The sequence below is a fragment of the Hippichthys cyanospilos genome, chromosome 17 (assembly GCF_059441005.1).
Source record: "Hippichthys cyanospilos isolate Australia breed blue-spotted pipefish chromosome 17, RoL_Hcya_1.0, whole genome shotgun sequence".
NCBI lineage: Eukaryota > Metazoa > Chordata > Actinopteri > Syngnathiformes > Syngnathidae > Hippichthys > Hippichthys cyanospilos.
This window is the reverse complement of record NC_142385.1, coordinates 7,270,547-7,294,980: the sequence shown is the minus strand read 5'-3', so window position 1 is coordinate 7,294,980 and position 24,434 is coordinate 7,270,547. Positions and strand designations below refer to the sequence as shown.

Sequence of the window (24,434 nt, the reverse complement as noted above, 5' to 3'; positions counted from 1 at the left end):
GCGAAGATGGGGACTCCAAATGGATGAATAAATCGGCAGTCTCACTTACACGTTTGTCTAATAATCCTAAATTAACACCTAGCTGCATTCATCGGTTAGGATTATCTGTAGAATAATAAAAATATTTGACGGTTGCAGCTGTCTGTCTGTCTGTCTATCTATCTATCTATCTATCTATCTATCTATCTATCTATCTATCTATCTATCTATCTATCTATCTATCTATCTATCTATCTATCTATCTATCTATCTATCTATCTATCTATCTATCTATCTATCTATCTATCTATCTATCTATCTATCTATCTATCTATCTATCTATCTATCTATCTATCTATCTATCTATCTATCTATCTATCTATCCATCCATCCATCCATCCATCCATCTCTAATAAGATCACTATATTGTTATTTTATTTGCATAAACTGAAAAATACTCATGGGAGGATTTGTGTTACACAAATGATGTAACATACTTGACATACCTCCCATACTTCCTTATTTGACTAATCGTGAGCTGGATATGGTCCAGTGTTTTGATGTTGCGGAAGAGGGTGAGCTGGAATGTGGCGCGCCAAGTCAAAAAACACCTTTACATTTGCATGGTTTCGACCACATTACCAGGTTAAGAAATTCAAGCTTTTCATTCTCAAAATGAATAGTTGCGACCTGAAAGTTATTTCAAGTCAAAAAGCATCATCCACATCGTCAAAATGTGCAAAGCTATTATCCGGACAAAATGTGTCTAATATGAAGAATTTAATACATTGTTTTCATTGCCATTTAATTCTATCAGAATCTGTTTAAGAAGTTGACAATTTAAGCATTAATCTACTTTTCAGGATATGATGAAATCTTGAAATCAATCCCAACCGGGCCGCGACCCATATGTCACTGATACTCTTGAACTGACTTGACAACCTCCGATGATTCATTTTACACACGCAAAAGAAAAAGTCCTCCAACCCTAATTAACACTTAATAAGAAGTTTGGATTGACTTTTGCGGTTGCACCATCTGGACGGGAAGTGCAGCACGTAGGAGTGTCTTTTTGCCTGCGGCGACACTTCCAGTCAACCAATCAAAACTGCAACAGCTGGAATTTTGCACTTGTGACACACTGACGAGAACCATTCACTCTGACACTGTAAACTAGTCAGAAATACATCGATTCATTCAATCAGTCATCACCTGTGATATGTTACAGGATGGAACACAATTTTTGGTGAATTAGAGTTCACGGCTGTTTTTACTCGTTTTTGGGTATGCAATCCATATCAGAGCTCAATTTCATAGTATTTCATTTCATCCATCATTGTATTCATCGTTCATCGGCGGAGGTGGTTCTTCCATCGGGAATGAGGTGGTTATTCACCATCACTGAAGGATGCCTGTTTTGCCAAGGAACGACAGACATGCTCACCTCGTGATGACCTTCTGAAGGACGGAAGCTCGGGTAAAATAAAATGACGGAGCTTTTTTGCATGGGACGGCGCGACTCATTGGTATAGTGGTCGTCTCAGCTGAGAGGCTATGAGTTCAATCCCCCGCCCATCGGAGTGTTCTTGAGCAAGACACTGAACCCTCCTGATGCTGCGTCATCATTTGGTCTATGACTACTATTAGTGTAAAGCGCTTTGAGAACTAAAGGTAGAAAAGCGCTATATAAGTGAAAGTCCATTTCCCAAGTCCATCATAACCAATGATGAATCAGCAAAAATGAGTAAGAAGGCCACCTCGTTGTAACGATCTTGACGACAGAAGCGTGGGTAAAATAAAATAATGGGCGACAGGTGGCCATTTTGTCGATAAACTATTGATCAACATTTTTTGAAAAGCCCACCTCGTGGTTATGCGGTCACTAAGGAAATGTGGGTAAAATCAAACGACTGGCTGACCTTGAAATTAATGGCGAACTAAAGATGACTCAAAGGGCGCTGGAGGGACTATCCAAAATTTGTAAAATACGCACCTGTTATCTCACCGCTTGTTCAAAAAAAGTACTCCGATACTAGACAACTCCAGACAATGAAAGAAAGCTAACAATGTTTTTGTAACAACCCTAGCCCACATTTGATTTAATGGCCCTGAAGACAAACCAAAAAATGTTGTAAATGTCAACTAGGTTCTCTTACAAATACTGCCGTGATTGATCACTGTTTCTTTTTATGCTCTTTTTTTGTTTCCCCCTCAGGACCTGCGATGAATAACTGCCCCGGAGCAACATGTCGGGACCCGGCTCACACTTGGCCTTGTAAGCCGCGACTGTGAGCCATACTTACTATCAAGGAAATTCCTCAGGCCTCCCGGGCCACCCCTGTTTTTTGCTATCAGCCGGTTTACGCAGCTGCACAAGCTTCTGTTTCCACAACAACACACACTTGAAGCCCTCTTAGCCACTCTGGAAACCATCGGGCATTTCATTAGACTTTTATTCGACCTGGACACAAACTGTCAAATCTAAACGAAGAAGTAGGACTTGTGCGTATTAGGATCTGGCTTGGACCCATCTGATCATCCGCGTAAGTATTATGAATGTAATTTACATCATATTAGCTCAATCGCGTTTTATGAAGAGCTTATTTCTCGCTGAGCCCGGAGAGATCGGTAAACACAAGTGTGCTGCCACCTTATATAATAAACCTGCAGAGTTCATTTCCTCTGCAAGGCTCATTTCCTTTTGCTGCTTTATGGAGTCAATAATTGGAATGAACTGCTTGCTTCAACAATCTGCAAATAGAGTTGTCTGTGTACTGTGGGTAAACAAATATGCAAGGTTATTGTGGAAATATTTCGGGTAGATGACTGTTGGGCTGCAAAGTCACAATCAATTTAATTCGATTATTTTGTCGATTATTTAATGAAGAAATAATTCAAATTGACAATCTACAAAATATATGACTGATGCTGGTTTATTTGTTGAGAATTTAGAAAACAGTCAACATTTTTGCCTTCACTGAAAAAATGATGTGTTGAATTCACTCCATTTTATTTCATTGGGTGTTTGCGCACAGTAAAATAAGTTGGATACAGAACAGTATTTTTATTTTTATAAAGTACCTAAAAAATGCATCTACATCCAGATGCATTTATTTCATGCAATTACTTGACAATATGAACTTGGTTAAATTCAGTGCAACACTTCAGTGTAGCTAAAAATATATTTTTTTCTTTGATTTAGCATGAAGATAATTAGCAGGCTGCTTTCGTGGAGGGATATAGAAATCTGAGAATATTCACAGTTGAAAATCCGAAATTTCAGAGGATCTGGACAATTTCAAATTAAAAAATGATCCAAACAACTAACCGATTCTGAAAAATAATGAGCGTAGTTACTTAAATCGCTCACTGTCAGTCCATTTAAAATTAATCTGTGGGTTTTATAGCTGTCAGTGGAGCCCAGTAAAAATGATATATTTGATGTTTAGACTTGTCACTGACACTGAATGAGTTAGTTGATTGATAAATGTTCTTGAAACGCATTACTAATTACTTCATTCATTCACTGCAGTTGATGACTAGATGTCAAAATTATTTTTACAGGGCTGGCAGTGAGTCAATTAGTAAATATTGATCAGTTTGATCATTTACTTTCAGAAGAATCGTTTTACTTGTAGAAGACAACGAGCTAACATGTTAGTTGGTTAGATGTCTTGATCGCCATAACCAATAAAATGTTTTTTCTTTTCAGCTCTAAAACGAGACACAAATTGGTGTGACTTGTCGACGATGGCCACTGAAGAGAACCAGATCGTCTCGAATAAACCGCCTCCATCTTCTGCGGTCCGGCCCGGCAGAGAAAGCAGACCCTCAAACAACATCCAGGAAGTTCGTCAGGACCCGGCGCAGTTGTGGCTGCCAAAGCAGCGGAGTAGCCCCGCTCTCCTTTATTACAGGAAGTTGTCGCGTGACAGTGAGACGGAAACCATTTTGGACACGGAATACAGTTCTTTTGAATATAGCCGTGAAGTGAAGCTTTATTCAGAACGACTTTTTGGCAGAAGAATAGAAGGTTCTGAAGGATCTCTTAGGCAACCTGATTTTATGAGTGGGGGTGTGAGTGAAAGCAGAACCGGTGGATCACCGTGTTCCTGGACCCGCTTCACCCGCCGTGACTCCACAGCCGTTTCTTGCCACCGTCCGCCATCTTGCTCAAGTTCAAGCCCAAATCACAGTCCATCGCTCAGTCGCGTCTATTGGTTGAATCAGAGGCATCTACGTCGCTCCAGCCTGCCCTTGTCAACGTTGGAACTACATAAGGTAGCATTTTCCACTTTTTTTTTTTAAACTTCCACTACTTCGATTGACAAATATACTTGTCCAATTTATTTTTCAACTGCGATGGGCAGGGAACCATTTGATGCAGTGTATCTATAAATTTCAAAATTATACATTACAAACAATTTTACTGATGCATAGTCACCAGTAGATGGCACTGATGCCCTATTTTAGATATCAGATCAGCACAGTGTCTTGAGTCCATTGAAGCAGCATTTTGTGCACGTTACCTTTGTTCCACCGCTGATTATAAAAGACCGGAAAAATGCAAAAAAAAAAATTCTGATGAGAAAGTATATTTTTATTTGGTAGGTACATAAAGCGATTATATAAGAATTGAGCTGTTTGAAATGCTTTTCTTATTACTTTATTGCATCCTGTCTTAGCTATTGTTTTTTTCTATTTGCATGCTTTGTTAGATTAAGTTCTGGTGATTGACATGATTGCCTCCTAATTAAATATTTGGTTGTGTTGGCAGTAGTTTTGCACACTACCCATCCATCCATTTTCTAGATCCGCTTAGAAAGGGTCTGATGGGTTCTTTTTAGTGGAAACTAGTGATGGACAAACGAGGCTTTATGAAGCACATATTATTCGAGTCCTCTAGAAGGCACTATTGTTTATTCTTAACAAAATTTCACCCTCTAGAGAAGAGAATAAACATCACAGGTGCTTCATGAATCTTCGTTTTACCATCACTTGTGGAAACAGTACCAGTGATGATGTAACCGTTGCGCCGCTTACCTAAATGTTTTCTATTTCCAGACATCACCGCCATGCAGGTCCTCCCTATGCAGCCCCTCCAGTGAACCCAACTCTCTGGTGTCCTCCCCTTGCAGTTCCCCCCTGCCGTCTCGGCGGCAGCCTCGGCACAACGGACACGTCAACCATCACCATCTCAAAGACGGTTTCTCAAGCTTAGAGCGGCTGGACCGAAGCAGTTGCTCCTTGGAAAGGTTTTTCCATTCTGCGACGCCGGCCCTGATGGGTGACGAGAGGTTGTCCTCAGAAGGCAGTGATGAAGAGGCTGAAGATGATAACGCAGAGTTTGTCAGGAACCGGAAGGAACGTTCCACGGTCCTGGTGAGACGGTTCTTTAAGAATAATCAGAAGGTATGAACTTGTTTTCTGGAAATGTCTTTTAACTCAAATTTGTGCCCTGGCATATTATTAGTATCGCATGAGTTTTCAGATGCAAACATAAAGGCTGGTCATCCATTCAGATTGGATGTGTTATGGTCCAATTTTGAATCTTATCTGGGGATTGATATGTTATGATGTTCAAACCAGCAGTAGTCTCACTTTCACTGTTTGCTTTGGCCTTTCAGCTTACTGCGATTTCAGGAAACTGAAACAGTTTTCACTTTTTACTTTCAACCACTAGTAAAAGTGTCATTATTATTTACCGCGTCTCTCAGAAATCACACACAATTTTAAGGTAAATGTCATTTCTAGCTGAAGACTGAAAATAATTCACAAAGGTTAAAACAAGGAAACCGTTCCTCTTTCTAGATGTTTCAACTTTAATTTAAAATGCGTATTCAGTTCTAAATGATTAAGTATGCATCCTTCCTATTTTTTTCTGGGTGAGCTGAGTTACTAGTTACTTCAAAACAGTAACTTCATTATGTTATTGATTTTTTGCAGTAAAAGTAACTTTTTTTTACTGATTACTTGAATTTTACTGTTAAATTACATATGACCTTTTTTTAATATACTGATTACTTGACTAAAAAAAGTAATATAGTTGGAGAACAAGTACTTTTTATGATATATGAAGTACCTATAATCTGATTACTTGCCTGGAAGAAGTAACTGACTACAAACTTTGCACATCTGAGCTTGACTGATGATTGTTTTTCCTGTTTTTCCTTAGATGACTAAGTCGGTGTGCACTGGAACCCGAGCGATCGTACGCACTCTGCCCTCGGGACGCATCTCGGAGGAGGCTTGGGACCAGGTGGTCCGCCGCCTGACATGGCGACCTAGCGAGAAAGATATCCCGGCAGTTCTGTCGCGTTGCGTGCGAGAGGACCTCAAAGTCTGCAAAGGAGTGCTGCACTTTGTCTGGGCCAAGATATACAAGGTAAAGATGTGATAAAGAGGTGGTTGTGTGTTGTGATGGACAAATGAAGCTTCATGATGCACTTGTGATATTTTTTATTTTTTAACCTCTAGATGGCACTCTTTAGTCAAGGAGAAAGGGAACATTTAAAACATTTTCACTGTTAGTATTTATTTAAAAAAAAAAAAGAGCACCATCTTGAGGAGTAAAAACACATACTGTATCACAGGTGCTTCATGATGCTTCATTTTCTCTTGTGTGTGTGTGTGTGTGTCAAAATAAAATATCTTTCAGATTTGGATAATACATAAAAACGGAAATAATCCATTATTTCAGGTGCCCATGCAGCCCTGTATCAGTTGATCCGTGGCCCGGCACTGGTCCGCTGACTGGTGGTTGGATTTTATTGGGCCCTCCATAAGGCCCACAAGCTAAAACAAGTTTGACAACTCTGGTCTAAGCAGAAAAAAACAAGTACATCAAAGTGCCTAAAAAAGATGCTAATCCTTATTTTATCACAATTATACTTCGCAGGGCAAAACTAAATCCCTGTTCTTGGGGTCATCTGCGCCTCCCTGGCATCGCCTCACATTTCCACAGGGGGACCCGCCCCACTATTTGAGAACCACCGTTTTAAAGCAATAGAGCTTGAGGCAGATGCTCTGTAGTTGAACTTGTTGGTCAGGGCATGTAGATGTTTCATCATTTTATATTTATTTTATTTTTTTTTTGACAATGAACATTTGTTTTGGAAACCCCCTGAAACTTTTATGACTACATAAAAAAAAAGAAAAAACATAAGTTGCGTAATAATGAGACTTAGAAGTACATTTTATTTCTTTATGGTGTTGCATCACCACTACTTTGCCTTGCAGGTATGTTGGGCTTACCCTCAACATGTTTTCAAAATGATGTGGAATTTCCAATGATGATAAGACATCGGTTTGGATGAGGCTTTGCCTCTTTTAGTTCTCATTTCCCCACACACACAACTAAGAGTGAAGCTCTGTCAACTGCTGTGGTTTTCATTTATTTACTTCTCGGCCGATTTTTAAAGCCTCTCTGCTTTCTCCTATTTGGGTTGAAATGTGAAGCCTGCGATGCATTAAAGATGAATAATGTTTTCTCGAAGTATGTTAATAGACCAACACACACACAGACGCACACAGGCTCTTTGTTCAGGCTGCGGAAAAGTGATTTATTCCCTGGTTAGTTCTGCTCCCCATACTACTGACAGGCCCAATGACTGAGCCCTCTGTCCGAGTGTGTGCACGTGTGTGTGTGTAAATGCTCAGAGCACTGTTGGCAAATGGGAAAAGCCACAAAATTTGAAGGAAAGGCAAATGAAAATGAGAGGAGATGGTTAAGAACTTGAATATTCTAGGTCAGGGATTCCCGAACTATGGTGAGCATATTTCCACTACTGCTAAGTACAGATTTTTAGGCATATACTCAAGCGTTTCATATATATATATATATATATATATATATATATATATATATATATATATATATATATATATATATATATACACACACACACACACTGTCTATATATATAATAAATATATATAATATATATAATATATATATATAATATATATATTATATATATATATATATATATATATATATATATATATATATACACACACACACACAATTTTTGAGCCGAAATAAAACAGATGTTAAACAATTTGAATTTCGAAGTTGCGAAATAAAATCTGCCTAGATATACGGCAATAAATGTACTTCCAAAGCTTCATAAAGCAGACACAGAGGGCATAGTGCATTTTTTTTTTCCACCATTTAGCTCATTTTAAAATGTTTCAGGCATGTTCTTTGTAGCTGTCAGACATGCAACCTTGTTTGCTTTTTGCATTTTTAGGGACATTCTTGTGTTTTTTGCGGATTTGTTCATACACACGCTGGACTACCACAACAGAGACTGACACTGTCTAAGGTTACACACATGTGGAAGTGTTGTGTGTGTGTTGAGGGGAAAGGGGGTGGGGGGGGGGGGGGGGGCACTTGCAATGACAGTGAGACCGCCTGCATCGCGGTTTCTGAATATGGGCCTCATGTTTTTACGAGTCCTCTGTGGTTGCGGGAATACGGCTCGAGCAGAGCCTTAGCGGAGCCGCTTTAATGCACCCATTCAAATAAGTTGCCAGCACTTCCCCCCTTTGTCAAAATAGCATAAGAGCGACTCACAATAAGGAGCTGTCAGTTTCATCATCAAATCAGAAACCTAGGAGTGTAACACCCACACTTGCTAATTTTGTCTGAAAAATTACCTCTAATTGAAGGTTATTAACCCTTATCCTCACAATACAAAATACTCATTCTCACTCAACAACATTAGCACACAGGCTCGCAAAGCCTACCCCTATGTGTTTATTGTTACAACTAACGCAAGCTAAAGCATACAAGATTATATGAGGGTGGACTATGAGCGGGGTGCAACGCCTCCGGAGAGCAATGGCAGTCAAGTGAGAGAAAGAAAATTGGTGGAAAAAGTAGCGAGAAGTCCCTCTCTGGCACGAAAGTCAGAAACCAGGAGAGTTAGAGAGCAGATAGGAAGCTCACTGGAATATTGTAAACAGCATTGTATGTTTGTTTATATTTAGGGTAGACTTTCCCATAGGAAATAATGAGACTTGAATGCACGTTTCGGAGTGAAAATATTGACAGTGCAGCCATGTTTTAGGAAAACATTTTTAACTTCTGAACTGTCAACAAACGTAAAAATAAATGTTGACCTCTACTTAAAATAAAGTGTGTAAACATTGATGAATTTTGACAACGCGAATGGGGAAGTAGAGAGTAGTATGACTTGGAAGTATACCTAAAAATGCTATGCATTTCCAAATGTGGGTGTCACTTAATCTGTTCCCACTTGAAAATTCACAGCTAGGAGGTGATAGTCATTATTGTCCATAAAGAGTCATCCACATCATAAAGGTGACTGAGAATATAGCAAGATGTTGTTTTTAGAGCAAAAGGTGACCACTTTTTATGATCTGAAATGAATTTAAGTCAATCCCTCCAAATCATTAAGCATCAACCACATCATAAGGCTGACAGAGAAAATAGTCATAACTGCAAAGCTGTTACCTGGGCCTGCTTTTAATTTTATGACTCTGGAATACATATCACTTAGTCATTACAGATAATCAAACACGATTCATGTCATAAAACTGCCGGAAAAAAATTGCAAGATGTGCAAAGTTGGTTTTAGGGCAATAGGTGTTTGCTTTTTATGACCTGAAATGATTTTAAGTTACTCTCTCCGGGTCATCAAGCATCAAACACATCACAAAGCTGAAAAAAATGATGTGCAGAAGCTGTTATCTGGGCAAAGGGTGCTTACCGTATTTTATGCACTATAAGGCGCACCTAAAAGCCTTAATTTTTTTAAAAAGCTTATGGTGCACCTTATAATCAGGTGCGCCTTATATATGGATCAATAATGAGATTGGGATTCGTAGATGGGGAATGAAGTGATAAAGTGAGCTTTACTTGTTTCTTTTGTGTGTTTACAGTTGAACAAGGTTGCTCATATTGACATTGAGTTATTATGCTATTGAGAGTTTTGAGTTATTATTTGACTTATTATTGTTATTACTTTGAGTATTACTATATTGTGATTGAAAAAGATTTAAAATATGTCATTAATTGAGGGCGCGCCTTATAATCCGGTGCGCCTTATATATGGGAAAAGTTTTAAAATATGTCTTTAATTGAGGGTGCGCCTTATAATCCGGTGCGCCTTGTAGTGCGGAAAATACGGTACTTTAAATTGTCTATTGAGTGTCAGGGAAGTTGAACACACAAAGGGGAAGTGATCCCTCACCATGTTATAGTGAAGTACTCACAGACACGCACACCTGACTGGTGCAGGACTCTAACCAGACATTTCTTTTATATTTTTTGTCTTGTGGATTTGTCAAATTTCAGCCACATTGAAACTTTTCCACTTAAGACCAGTTCTGTCTGGCTGACTGGTAAGCGACCACGCACAACTGAGTGCCACTGAGGCATAGTCGTTGGGATGCTCCCGTGTAATTACACTTGTCTTCTTACGGATGATACAAGTTCTGAATTACAGGAATAGAATGTGTCCTTGAGGGACTCGTGTTTACTTCTTAGTGCGTCTCATCATGAGCAGATTCAGGCCGTAAGGTTCTTGCGTTGCCATCAATCTATGTCCTGGGAAAGTCAATAAAAATGAGGGTTCTCACGGGCTATTTATGTCCCCGTGTTTTTGGAGCAGATTGAGATCACGCTGCGATTATCGATAAAGAAATGAATGAAGGTGCACAGAAACAGATTCATGACATTTTCATTCTAATATCCTTTTCATAAAAATCAAAAACAGGATAAACAGAGTTTGATAAATGCAGTCTGAACTGTTTGCAACATTTCCTGTCTGGCGGGAAGATTTAGTGGAGGATTTTATCAGTATGAGCACTGTGAAAGTCTGTTTTACTATCACACAAGTCATTCACATACTTTTAGACTGCTGATATAAATTGTTTTTGTATCTCAAATTTCCCCCGTCTGTGATTAAGTAACGTTGACAGTTAAGAGAATTGCTTTAAAAATGTCAGGTATTTTTTAATTATTTCTTAAAAAGTATGACAGCCAGCTTTTCAATGATATATGGTGTCCGACTTGCTTTTGGATAATAATAACATCGATGTTTTAAAAAAAGAAGGTGCCAAGCTAATGAATAGCATCAGTATTCATAACAACCATATAACATTGCCTTAAAACTAGCTTAATGCTAATGAAAACATCTGCATTTAAATGACAATATACCTTTCCCTTAAAACTAGCTTAATGCTAATGAATAGCATCAGTATTTTAAACAAACATAATTTTGCCTCGGAGCTACATTAATGCCAATGAATAGCATCAGTAATTACAGCAACTGTATACCGTAACTAACTAACTTGCCTTAAAGCTAGCTTAATCTTAAATAAAGGCTCGCAAATGTAAGAAATTGGCTGGTAGTGCCACAAATATCTATTGCGCCCTGTTCGCGATTTGCCATTGAAAGGATTAATACAAAAATTGGGGGAAATGTATGAAAAATCATAAGTTTTCAAATGTCCAAATATAACAATATGTCCAATTTTGAATGGCAGTAAACGAGCCCAACATGGGCTAAATTCGACAGCTATAGGGTGTATCTCTCGACCTCCCGCTTGCTGACTGCAAAATGGCATATTGAAAGTCATCATGTTTTGACAAACATTTTAGCCTCCTAGTATTTTTTCGTATTATTTTCTTTTGGTATCACACATGAAAAACATCAAAAAGCCTGAGTTGGGTCAAAATTTCCCTCAGGGGTTAATCGAGAGGTTTACCTTAAGACAAATGGTCGCACATAGGCATATAGTCATTATCCTCTGCGAAGACCGACGCACATTATTGTAGAAGCTCTATTAATTAGGAAAAGTTATTTTCATTAAATCGTTAGATTTGAGGGGAAAGCCTTGTGACCATTATTATCATTCCTTTCTTCTCTCCCCGTGTTGTTGCACTACAAAGGAATGTGCCGAGCAGGCCACTTTCTCACTCAGCTGCGTGTTCTGGCTTAGCCGGAGATTAGCTTGTGTGTATATGCATGTGTTTGTGTGTGATGATGGGGTTACAGTATTTGTGTGCAAAACACACTCTTGTTTCGTAGATGTCTACTTAACACAGAATGTAGTAGCAAAGGCAGGGAACACTCTACTGTCTTATTAACTGTTGCTATGCTCTCAAAGTTTGTTTTTCAAGGAGTTTGTTTTCATCCAAACTCAGGGGTGACATTGGAGTGTCAAAACTGAATGCGGGTTTGTTTTTTTTTCCATTCGGATGGAGATTTGTGCTTGTGCCGCAACTTCAGGAGCTTCACATCTTGGTGACAGGGAAACTGCGGGAAACTTTCTTAGGTTGTCAAACATTCATTGAGCCAAGCCACATTTCGTATTTCAAAAATGAAAAAAAACAAGAATGTCACAAATTGTTTCTATACTGAAGTAGCGATATACATCTAAAATGACTCGGAAATTTAGTGAGAAATCTGGGTTAGAAAAAGAATTTTTGGGCATCACTTGGGCATCAGTGAAGTAACCTACAGTGTTCCCTTATTTGTTGTGGGGTTATGCTCCCTAAAATATCACCACTGAGTAAAATCCGTGAAGTAGAGCTTAAAATTTATTTTTCCTGTTTGTTAGAATTACTTTTTTCTATTTATTTTTTCAAATTAATTATTCATCTTTTTTCATTCATCAGATTTTTATATATATGTGTGTGTGTGTGTATATATATATATATATATATATATATATATATATATATATATATATATATATATATATATATATTATTTTTATTTATTCTGTTTTAAAAAAAAAATCAGATTCCTCTTGTTTAAATGCACTCTCAAAAAAAGTGTGCTCTTAAAGGATTAAACCCAAGGCTGAAACATTGATTTGAGAAATAAAAACAGCCTTTCATGCATTTTCTTCATTAATTTGACTTCTATAGTCTATAGTCTGCACTATAGTTTTTTTCATTTAACAAAGAAGGCTTTGAGAAATAGCAAATTTAATTTCAGTGATCTATCTACAAGGTTGTACACAAGAAATTATAAATCATGAGTCACTCATGCTGTATTTCACTTTTCTTGTGAGTGTCTTTTGACTTGTGTGACAATGGCCAGCAAAAAAAGACAAATACGCAAGACAGTGTTATGGCGGTGGAACACTGTTTAATTTTCTTAAAATTTTCTTGTAATCAAATTTTAACCCTGTGACTGATTCTTACAGTACAATTATTCGAGTTTGGGATATCAAGGCCCACCCAGAAATGGATTAAAAAAAGTGCATGTGACTAAAGTTTAGCATGCTATTTGGGGCACACTCGATGTAAAAATACCCACAATTGGTGTAAAAATAGCCTGGGACCTTTGTTAACACTCGTGATGTGAGAGGACAGCCAAGTTTGGGTTTAACCCACAATGAAACAAAAATGTTCAAAGCTTGACGTCAGGTCATCGAGGCATTTTAGAAAGCCTATTTATAATACATTCTGGAATTTTGTAATGTCACTCACACCTTTTTTTGTGATACCACACATCGGATCTCGTTCAATTGCACAGCTTTTTGATAATATGACAAATTAACATAGATTTGAGACTGCTTTGAGCAAGTGACAAAAAGGAATCTTTTAACGCCATCTAGGGGAGAAACTCCGTAGTGCATAGAAAAGGTTCCACTAGAGGGCAATGTTGCATGCAAATACAAGCCACAACTCTTATCTCTTCCTATTCAGATTTGCACACTAATGAAGGACGTGGAACCTTGTAGAAGCATTTTTAGTAAGTATTGTTTAATCCGTGATGAATATGTGTCCTAATTAGCAAGCGAGCCGAGCAAGGCGAGTGTTGATCAAAGATATGCAAAGCCAAGGTCAAGGAGGTCGCCAGCTGTTTGCTTTGTCCTCATGGCGACTTTGATGTCACGTTAATGTTTCCACTTCATTAGCAGCATTCACTGTGACAAACTGTATTTTTTTTCAAACATTTGGTACCCGGGGCCTTACCAGACAACAACTTTGCTCCATTTGATGTGCTTTGTATACCTCAGTAAACATTAAAAAATGTTTTTGAATTAAAATTTAAAATATATCAATTACAATAGTCAAAGTATTTATTTCTCATAAAATGAATAGCTACTATTCTGCTCTTCTCCACTTTGTGACGTAACGACAGAGCGGAAACGAGCTGATGTTAGCCATGCTAGTTAGCGGGTAAGCTAGCAATCTGCCTTTGTTAGCAAGACTATAGTATTTATTTGACCACATGTAGACATGCTTACCAGAAGTTGGTATTTTACACATTTTTGCTGGGTAGTCATTTATCAGCAACACGGGTGTCTGACAGATTGCCCTCCCCTGATGCTAATTTTTGTAGCTGTTAGCATGCATTCGTTTCAACACTGTTTTCGAAATGCAGTATATTTAGTGTTACTTTGTTTGTTTGTCATTTGTTTTCCTTAAATCCTTCATCTACCAATTATGAGGTTGACAGGTTGACATCTAATTGGACAAGAACAAATATTAGAAACTGAAGCCCACTCCTGCCAGCAATAAAAAAATAAAATGTCAGACACCTGTTTCCACCAGTGGTGATTTTTTTTTTAATGATCAGAAGTCCGTTTCTGCTTGTGGGAGAATTTTTGTTCTTCTTTAAGCCAGTTTTCGGCATCTGTTTTGATAATTGTTTATTTTTCCAGTGGGAATGGGTTTCTATAAGAAACCATAGAGAAGCACTATAGACTGCATGGAACAATTATTTGAATGTAGCTTGTAAATTGTTAGCGTATTAGCATATGTGCCTAAGTCGTATTTGATTGTTTTTGGTAAATAATAAAAAGCACATGTCCAGTTTCCAACTCAATTCAACTTTTATGAAAGACTAAGAATGTACTCCCCCCAAACAAAAAACAACAACAAAATTTAACAAGCACATCAGTTAAGTAAATTATGCTACTAACAAAATATGACCTATCAGAACATTTGATATCAAACTTGGAAAAAAGGAATCTTGTTTTTAGACATGACGTGACCAGATGACTCGCTTAAGAATCATTTTGTAATGAAAACATAGCAAGATTATTATTTTTTAGGCACATTGTTTGCACATACACACACACACACGAGGAGGATCGATTAAAACGCGATGTACACTTACCAGTGTCTCCCCCTCCATTTTTATTTATTTAGAGTGCGCTGACTGATAGGATCTTCCAGGCCTGTTGCCTTATAACCTAATATGGGGGTTACCCTAGGCAGAGTTATCAGCCCCCTTTTTTTTTTCCTTCCCTTGCTTTGTCCCTCACATTCATTTTCTTTGCGCCCCTCTCTTTCTTTTCATTCTCTCTTTTTGCGAGCATTGTTGATGTAGAGCGCGTACTCCCACTCTCCACTGTCCTTTTTTTTTCCTCCTTCAGATGTACTTTCACTCTTTTACAAGCTTTCTCAGACAGCAAGGGATTTGGAAGGAGTAGTCTACAAACGTATTGGAACCGTAAGTTATAGTTTTCTACAAGTTTTATCATTCATGAATTTTGTGAGTTTTTGTTGCATTACTATTGATCTCAGTATCTTCGCCGATTAAGCTAAAATTATTTGATGTGAGGAATAATAGGTTTGCTTTTCAGTGGAGTCACGTTTGACTAATTTTGAGCACACTTTACATTTTCAAGAAGTTTCTCGCATGCATGAACGGAAAAACATCCATCATGCTAGTCTGGGAATGTCACACCGGCATTCTCTGCGATAGTGTTGCAGTCCCATGTTGTATGACATCATGAGAACTGTAAATTAGTGATGGGAAAATGAAGCTTCATGAGGTGCCTGCGTTAGTTTTTTTTACCCCTCAAGATGGTGCTCTTTGATTAGATATAGATTGTAGTTCAAAAGAAATCTATAATTATATCCTAATTATATGAACCAAGGATACAATCTACTAGATTAAAAAAAATCTTAAATGCAATCTACTAGATTAAAAAAAATCTTAAGTGCTTCATGAAGCTTCATTTGTCCAGCCCTACAGTAAAGCAGTACAGTAAATGCTGTGTGAAAGGGAACTCATTTGTTAGGCCTTAAATGTGATCTTCTGTTGACACTTTTTGACCCATTCCCTTTTTTGAATTCAGTAAAATCACAATAAGTATTGAAGAATAAAGTCCAATTTTTGAAAAATGTAGTAGACTCGCCATTGATTAGTCATTAAACGGTTAGCTTTCCAATTTCTGAGGTAACAGGGTGAAAACAAAAATATATATTTCCCAGTATTTCGAATTGGATATTTTTCCTTTTAGTCACCAATACCGCTAACTTTTGATGGATAAAATTTCCTGGGAAAAATATAATTTTAAAGCCAGACCTAAACCAGTACATGTACTCAGTTCCTGAGTAGTCACCACAACCAATTGTACTTTTGATACATACAACTTCCTGAGAAAACAAACAAAAAAAACGGATTGTGTTAAGGCAGACTGAGCTATACCAATATTTTTTTTCAGACTGATATCAGTAAAAGTACTCATCAATACCAAGTACCAATACTAATAGTACTTTTGCTAGATACGATTTCCTGGAAAAAAAAAGAACATTATTTTAAAGCCAGATGAGTACTCAGTTCTTCAGTAGTCAAAGATATCACTTTTGCTGCATAAAATTTAATGTAAAAAACAAACAAAAGAATGAGAAAACAAAATTTCTCTGAAAAAATACAAAAGATCATTTTAAAGACAAACCTACATTATATATCCCAAATTATTTTTTCAGACTGATACCAGTACAAGCCTCAATTCTCACCGATAATGAAATATCCACACGACTACTTTAGAAACTTACAACATCCTGAAACAAAACAATGACAAATCCACATATTCCAATTGCCCTTAGAAATGCAAGAAATTTTCAATCCTCATTTCTAATTCCCTATCGTTAAAAAGCCACAAGCAAGTATCGGCCAGCGTATCGCTTTCTTGAAATAAGATTGTTATCGTAGTTTTGTAACGTGAAACACTTTTGCCCTCATGAATCATTTCTTGTAGAATCACAGTTACTTTATATTCAAAATGTAATCATAGGGGAAAAAAAAAAATCAACTTGTAAAATAATATCTCCCAAGTGTTAAATCATAAAATGACCTTTGATTTTGTTGTTCTCATTCATATAACTGTAACTTGCCTCCTCCCTTCTAAAGCTAAACCACTTTCTGCTCCTCCCCTGGGGTTAAGCGGCGCAAACGAGATCCATCAAGTGCGCGATTGCTCTAGAAACCCGAGACGCTGATCGTGTTAACTTTATGAGGATCATTTTTCAAGCTCCGCACGCTGACCTCATCCCCTATAATAAGCTTTAGACCAATTGTCTGCTTAGCGCTGTTAAACCTGCAAAATAAAAAGGCAGCAATTGTCTCCATTAAAACTATTAAACTAGCTAATGGGTCAATCTTTGCCGCTTGAAGCTATTGTTTTAAATTTTGCATGCTTGTTGAATAGTTTGTAGTCCCCCTCTTTGATTGCGTCATTGTTTACAGATGCTCAGCATGTGTCCCCAGACGCACAGCCTACTGTGTACACAGTGTGATGCTGCAAGCTGGCTAAAAGGTGTGAGTTGGCGCTCCGGGGGTGGCCTGTTGCGCTTCTCAAGCGAGTCCTTGTGAAATTCAGCAGAGTATTATGAATCAAGGCCCAGCACATGTCCATCTGTGGTTAGACACTAATCATAAAATTATTTTTTTTTTAACCCTTGTGGCATTATGTTACAAATTATGGAAATTCCTTAGATTCTTTTTTTTTTAATATCTTAAAAGAATCAATGGGGGGAAACAAAACTGAATTTCCAGCAGATGATTAAAACGTGTAACATTTCAAAATGATTCTGACACTTCTATGTGATTGCAGCTGTACTTGTGAGATTTTGTGTACAAAAATAATCATTGTCCAAATTTCGGACCTTATAAAACCATTATAATTACAATTTTTAAGCTACATTTCAATAGCATTTATTGCATTGATTTTCCTGTGATTTTTGCAACATTCTGTTGAGCGGCAGTCAAACTATGCCAGCAAATGGAAAATTCTTTGTTGATTTATGTTTCACCTCAAGACAGTAGGCGGCGGTAGAGGCCAGTTAATGACCATGTCTTAAAATGTCATCATCACTCACGGACTACAAAGACAGACCATACCATGTCAGTCACATTTTTTTTTTTTTTTAGCATCACATCAATTTGAACATTTTTAAACAGATAGTTTTGAGCATTTACTTAAAATGATTTGAAAAAATGTTGGTCCATATTGTCAGAAAATCGTTCTTTTTCATTATAAAAGCAGATATTTGTAAATGTTTTATTGTCATTCATCACTGTAATTGCACCACAGTCTGTTTTATGCTTGACTACTAAAAATATTTAATTGTCAATTTCCGAGATCCTGAAATTTTACGTACTGTATTTTGATGATTTAAGATCTCTAGATGATGAATTGATTATCGAAACAAATTATTGATTAATTTGATTATCTATTATTTTGCAATCAGATGTTTTAAAAGTTTTTCTTGATTTCCATTCCTCAATTTATTACATTTTCTTTAAATAGACAGAATTCAGTTACTTCTGTGGCCCGTAACGTCAGAAAATTGGCAATGTTGTTGATTGTTGTTTTCCAAAATAAGAGCAAAGCTCGTGACTTTTTCATTTTTATCAACCACAAAGATCAGACTTTTTCATGAAGTGCAAAAAAAATGTTATTCTGTAAATTCGGACAATTTTAGGTGGTAAAATGAATAATTGATGGCCCAAAATAATTATTGATTAATTTCATTCTAGGTGAGTTGTCAATAAGAATATTAAATGCATATTTTCATTTCCATCCTTTTACTCAAAGATATGACATACCTTTTTAACTAGACTGTTCAGAAAATGCAGAAACACGTTTTAATCATTTTAATCATCGATTAATTTGCTTACCAATCCGTTGTATATTAATCAGTGCACATCTGGCAACCTTAAAGTCTTCCTGGATGATGAGCTACCTTTCTATTTTGATATTTACAATGAATGACTCAATATGAGCAATAAAGAAGCCAAACCCTACTTAGTGTTTAATTTATTCCGTGCAACATACATGTGTATCTTTTGCAGCCCTACACTATATTTTTTCCTCCAAGCACAGAACTTAATCAAGTTGATAAAACCCAGGCTCTGTCTGTGGCGGGCAAACATTACCTTAAAAAAAAAAAAAAAAAACAGCTGACAAGGTCAAAGCATGTGCATGCTATGTGAGACAAAACGATTGCGGCGCACGCAATCCGTTTTCCCTGCTATGTCTGCGCCGCTTGTTTGGGTGCATGCGCTGGGGTTTATGTATCCAAACTCGGTTCGCACGCAGTCCAAGGAAAGTGGGCTTAAAAGCGTCTGGATCCTGAAATACCAAAGCTGCTGAACATACCGGGCGCCTTTTGAAATAGATAAAGTGCTATTGATTTAAAGCCACTTTTGGGTGGGCACGCTCAGGCTTTCCTTCAGCGTCGGCAGGACTGTCTCTCGCTCTCATTGATTCTCTCGCTCAGTGGTTCTCAAATGGGGGTACGTGACATTTTAACAGGGTTTCTGATTTTTAATGAACAAGAACAGTATAATTTGCGTTTCAAATTAAGAACAAATACATTGGAACAAGAAGCAGCTAATGCCTTTATTTTGTAATGTTTTATATGGATGCACATTGTCATTAGGAACACATTTTTTCATCACATTATACAACTTTTTCAAAGGGTATAACTATTTGAAAAATGGCTGCTCTTGCTCAGGGGTTCTTAAAGTTTTGGAGTCAAGGACCCCTTTTAGAAAGCAAATTTTCGAAGGACTCCCATTGCAAATGTTTGCAGAAACAAAACAAAACAAAAAAAACAACAAATTTAATAACTTAATTATTAATTTAATTAATAATTTAAGCCAAACTTAAGTGCCATTTTCACCTACAAATTCAATGTGACAAGTATATTTGTTACTTTTCTTTCTTTTCTTATCTTATGTTTTCTTTTCTCTCTCCAATTTTTATGTCCCAAATTGTTAAAGTTGAATATTTATTCTATACTTGTATACATTTTGATTTAAAATATTAATACACATTGGTTTAAAAAATACTTTTCAGCTATAATAAAGTTTTTAAAATCATAATTGCAAATTGCCCGCCTTCTTATCACAAACCGGGTAAATTTCCCCCAAACAGGTTGCTGCCAATTATTTAGTCAAACACAGCATATTGGCTTCATTGCCTCATTAGCAAGCATTTTTAGACACAAAACGCATTTTGACAAATTTCAAAATTATTACATTGAAAAAACATTCAAATTTAATTAAATGAACACATATGCATTTTTTAAAATGAAGAACCCAAATTATTTAACGGACCCCCTGCAGTCAGGCCATGGAACCCCGAGGATTCACAGACCCCCTTATGAGAACCTCTGCTCTCGCTAATAATTCAGTCTTTCACAAACAAACGTGCTGTAAGAGATCTTCAGATTGTCAACAAATAACTTTAAAACAGTACTTAACCATATTTACCCATGTTCACGCTCTCTTGTGAAAATCTACTATATACATATGCTGTACATGGCCTCCTAGTGCATGGCAGGCCTCCTGTGGGAAGCAAAAGGTTACAAGTGACGTATGTGTGCTGACCTTGGATCTGAGACCACCGACCAGAATAACAAGAGTTCTTTTGCTGGCGACCCCTCTCCCGCCAGGCCGGGCTAACCTTCACCCTTTCTTTCATGAAACGTCTAAAAGTAGTTATCAGGAGAAGTGATGTATCTGCGAGCTCTTCTTTGGATGTGTACTCCGTGGGAGAGTACGCCGAGTTTGATGGGTCTGAGAGGAGTGTTTTATCTAGTCCCGAATGATGGCTTGTAAATGCTGAGCTACATGTTGTACATTGACTTGGTTTTGTAAACAAAATAATAGACAGTTGATTTTGTGGCATTTGCCTGTTTGGAATTTTGTAGGATTCCGGATGGATGGATGGACGGACAGACAGACGGATGGAGCTAGTTAACGCCTGATAGATGGAGCCAGCAAGCTTTAGAATAGTCAAGCTAGCTAGCTAGTTTGAGGGGTGCTGTTAAGCCACTATATCGTAGTCAAAGTCAAACGTTTCCTTCAAAATAAAATGTACTTATGGTGCAATTAAAAGATAACATGAACGACATTGGCACACTTATTTTGACGTTCTTCCCGGAAGCCTAGTCACGACAACATTCAACCGATTTCTCATCATCTCATGCTGACGGGTGCTGTTTTGAAATCAGTCACATTCACGCGGTGTTGTTTGGAAAAGTAGTTCAAACTGTCAATTTGGGGAAAAAAAAAAATCAAGCAATGACTGGCATTCATTTTTTTTCAATTGACACCCTTTTATTTCTTGACTGATGTTCTTTTTGCAGCCAACTTTATTTATTTATTCATTTTTTTAAGAGTCATGCTAGCTACTGAAATAGCTAGGCAGTCAACTGGTAGACTGCGGGCGACACATTGAGCAACACTGTTCTAGGTAGCGCAACCTAGCTCCACAATAGATAGTTTGAGCTAGCTAACTCTAGAACATAGATCTCAAAGTCCAGTCCTGCTTCCCTCCAAAACACACCTGGTCTAAATGATGAAAATAAATTTCAAGCTTCTGTAATGCTTGCTTATGAGCTAATAATTTGAATCGGGTGTTCTTGGGAACATAAACTGGAGAACACAAAGTTCTTTGGCCTTCCAGGACAGGAGCTTGACACGTGCACCACATTGATAGGGCTAACTAGCCCTTGAGAGATAGAGTTAGCTAGCTATCTAGCTAACACTAGATGGCTAGCTCCTGCTCAGGAGCTAGATAGACAGACTCAGACAGACAGCCATTACTAGCTAGCTAGGTAGCTAGCTTTAGATAGTTATATCTGGCTCTAGATAGCCATAGCTAACTAGCTAGCTGTAGATGGAGAATCGACAGACAGACATAGATCAATAGAACGTGCTAGCTAGCTAGGTAGTAACCAAATAAGATAACTAGATGCTAATGTCACATTTGCGTATTATATTCAGAAGTGCCAAAATAAATACTATATAATAGAGGGCAAATGTTTGACCGCTGTGGGACTCCAAATCACCGTTGTCGTTTTTCTGGTCCTAGGACAAATTAAACACTTGTCTCAAGGCACCACTAATAACTAATAAGTATTATATGTGCATGTGTGTGTCATGGGGAGGGAGTGGGGGAGTGCTGGTGGTGGGTTGCATTTATCCAAGTCAAGAGGTCAAGTTGTGGGTGGTTATATTTCAATGAGGACACTTCCAAGCTCTCGAGCGTGTCAACTTTGAGGCGCGCTTCAGCACGGGCGCAAGTTGGGAGTGTGTGTGCGTGCGTGTAAGTTTGTATGCGGTCATCTTTGCATGTGAGCATTCCAGCTCAAAGTTCATCGGATCTGCACAGTGCCCCACCGTGCCCTCTGCTAATCTCGTCCCAAAGTGGCTGTTACCAGGCAGAAAATTTCAACAAATGATTTGCTAATATATCTTAATGAAAACTTCACCCTACTCACAAACGTCCAGGTTCTGAAAGTGTCAGCAGGCTGCAAATGTGGTGAATGTATTAATAATTAGTTTTTTTTTTAAAATTAGCTGTAATTATGAATGGGTTTTGGGACCAATAGTTAGTGAATCACTGTCTCTTTGAACTAAGCATGTCTCCAAATAGGACACATGATCCGACCATGCTGTGCAGTTGTCGGTTTAAGTGGCCCAGCACATCACATCTTACAAGAGCAGTCAAATGTTTATGATTGAATAGCACCCAGGGGTGAATGATTATTAAAAATACACCAAGGCTGAGCGCAGTCTATTTCCCTATATTTTTGTTGTTGTGGTTTTGGATTAAAATGTTTACCATTGGAAATCATCAAAATGGAGATAATCCATCCAGCCTAAACTATAAAAAAAATTGTGAAGCTGTGTCAAATATATAATGTATTAACTTTTTGAGTTGTGTAATAACTTTCTTGTGCAACTTTAAATTGGGATTTTAGCAGGGAACAGCTGCCACTACTGGCCTCTTAATTACTATCACTGGTCTCAAATCATTAGTGTTTCTTGTTCACTTGAAGTAACATGAGCTACAGGGATGAACCAGTGGTGACTCAAATGCCATTTTTACATATGTGTAGTCCAGCAACCAGTTCATTTCAGAATGTAGTGCTTGTGCTGAATCCGATATTTTACTTTCAACCCTCTACTTTTTATTGTGGACCGGAATATAGAGTGCACATAAAATATGAGCTCACCATTAACAACAAACTAATGGCCTGCTTGGATCTGAAATGCTTTTGAGGCCCCTGCCTCAAAATGTACAAAAATGTACACACATTAAGTCAATCCTTTTACTGAATTACAAATGCTATTCATTTCAATAGAAAACCTTAATTAGATGCAAATGAGTACTTATCAATGCCAAACATTTACCAAAGGGCACAAACGAAAATGCTAGTGAGCTAAAGACTTACAAGGCATCACTATATAACATGCAGAAGATAACTAACATTAGCTAGCATGTTATCCACAGTCACAAGTTATTGGATCAACAAACAAACTAATTTTGGGAATATTATCATAAATGACAACATTCTTACAAAGAAAGTACAACGTATAGACATTTGTGGGCCAGATTTCACAGAGAGACAGAACAACGTGTGCGCCACCAACAGTGACTCCTCTCAATTGAAGCCACACCGTACTTCCTCACGACAAAATGTAATATCACAGCAGCGGCCAGAAGTGGCACCAAAAAACAAAGATCAAGCCAAACAGAGCCTAAATGAATGAAACGTTAAAGGATAAAGGAAATCAGTTCCAAAACATCACTATTTTGATTGTGCCCCAGTACCAGTTGATCCACAGCCCACAGATGGTTGGGTACCTCTGATCTATGATTTTAGCAGCGGTATCAAAAAAACAAACAAAACAAACAAAAAAGACCTACTTTTTAATGTTGTGAGAGGAACAGTACATTTTCTTTTCAAATGAAGAGCGAATCAATTGGAAAATCCAGCAACTTGTTTCTATATTGTGTTAAAATGACTTCTTAGCAAAAACATTTTTAAGCTTTTTTTTTGTTAAGTTTTAAACAGATGCACATCATCCAAAACTGCATTGCGCTGCTTTAAACATATTTTAAACATATTTTGTAGGGTCTATTTACATAATGAAAGGTTGATATCTAGTGATATAGATAAAGTATAACTTGTGCAAAACATTATTTGGTGATATGCCAACATACTACTAATTTGAGGGTTTAATATCATTCCTATCCCTAAACTGTCCCGTCACGCAAATGAAGCTAAACCCATTTAGCATATGCTAACATACAACGCAAACTTTTCAGACAACCTAATCTAAAGCAATGATGCCGCAGTTTTCTAAACTTTTAAGTGATGGATATCAAACGCAAATGATGGAGGGACACGTGTACCATGACAGTAA

At 37.5% G+C, this 24,434-nt stretch overlaps 1 protein-coding gene across 1 annotated transcript in view; it reads left to right on the top strand.

The window, feature by feature from the left end:
* The window catches only part of plce1 (phospholipase C, epsilon 1), a 79,992-nt gene that overhangs the window by 7,859 nt on the left and 47,699 nt on the right, over nucleotides 1-24,434 (top strand). The window contains exons 2-5 of the mRNA XM_088438892.1: nucleotides 2,195-2,522; nucleotides 3,692-4,260; nucleotides 5,044-5,391; nucleotides 6,155-6,364. Of these exons, the coding sequence (XP_088295018.1) occupies nucleotides 3,730-4,260; nucleotides 5,044-5,391; nucleotides 6,155-6,364 (1,089 nt within the window). The 5' untranslated portion in view covers nucleotides 2,195-2,522; nucleotides 3,692-3,729. The remainder of the gene's footprint in view (nucleotides 1-2,194; nucleotides 2,523-3,691; nucleotides 4,261-5,043; nucleotides 5,392-6,154; nucleotides 6,365-24,434) is intronic.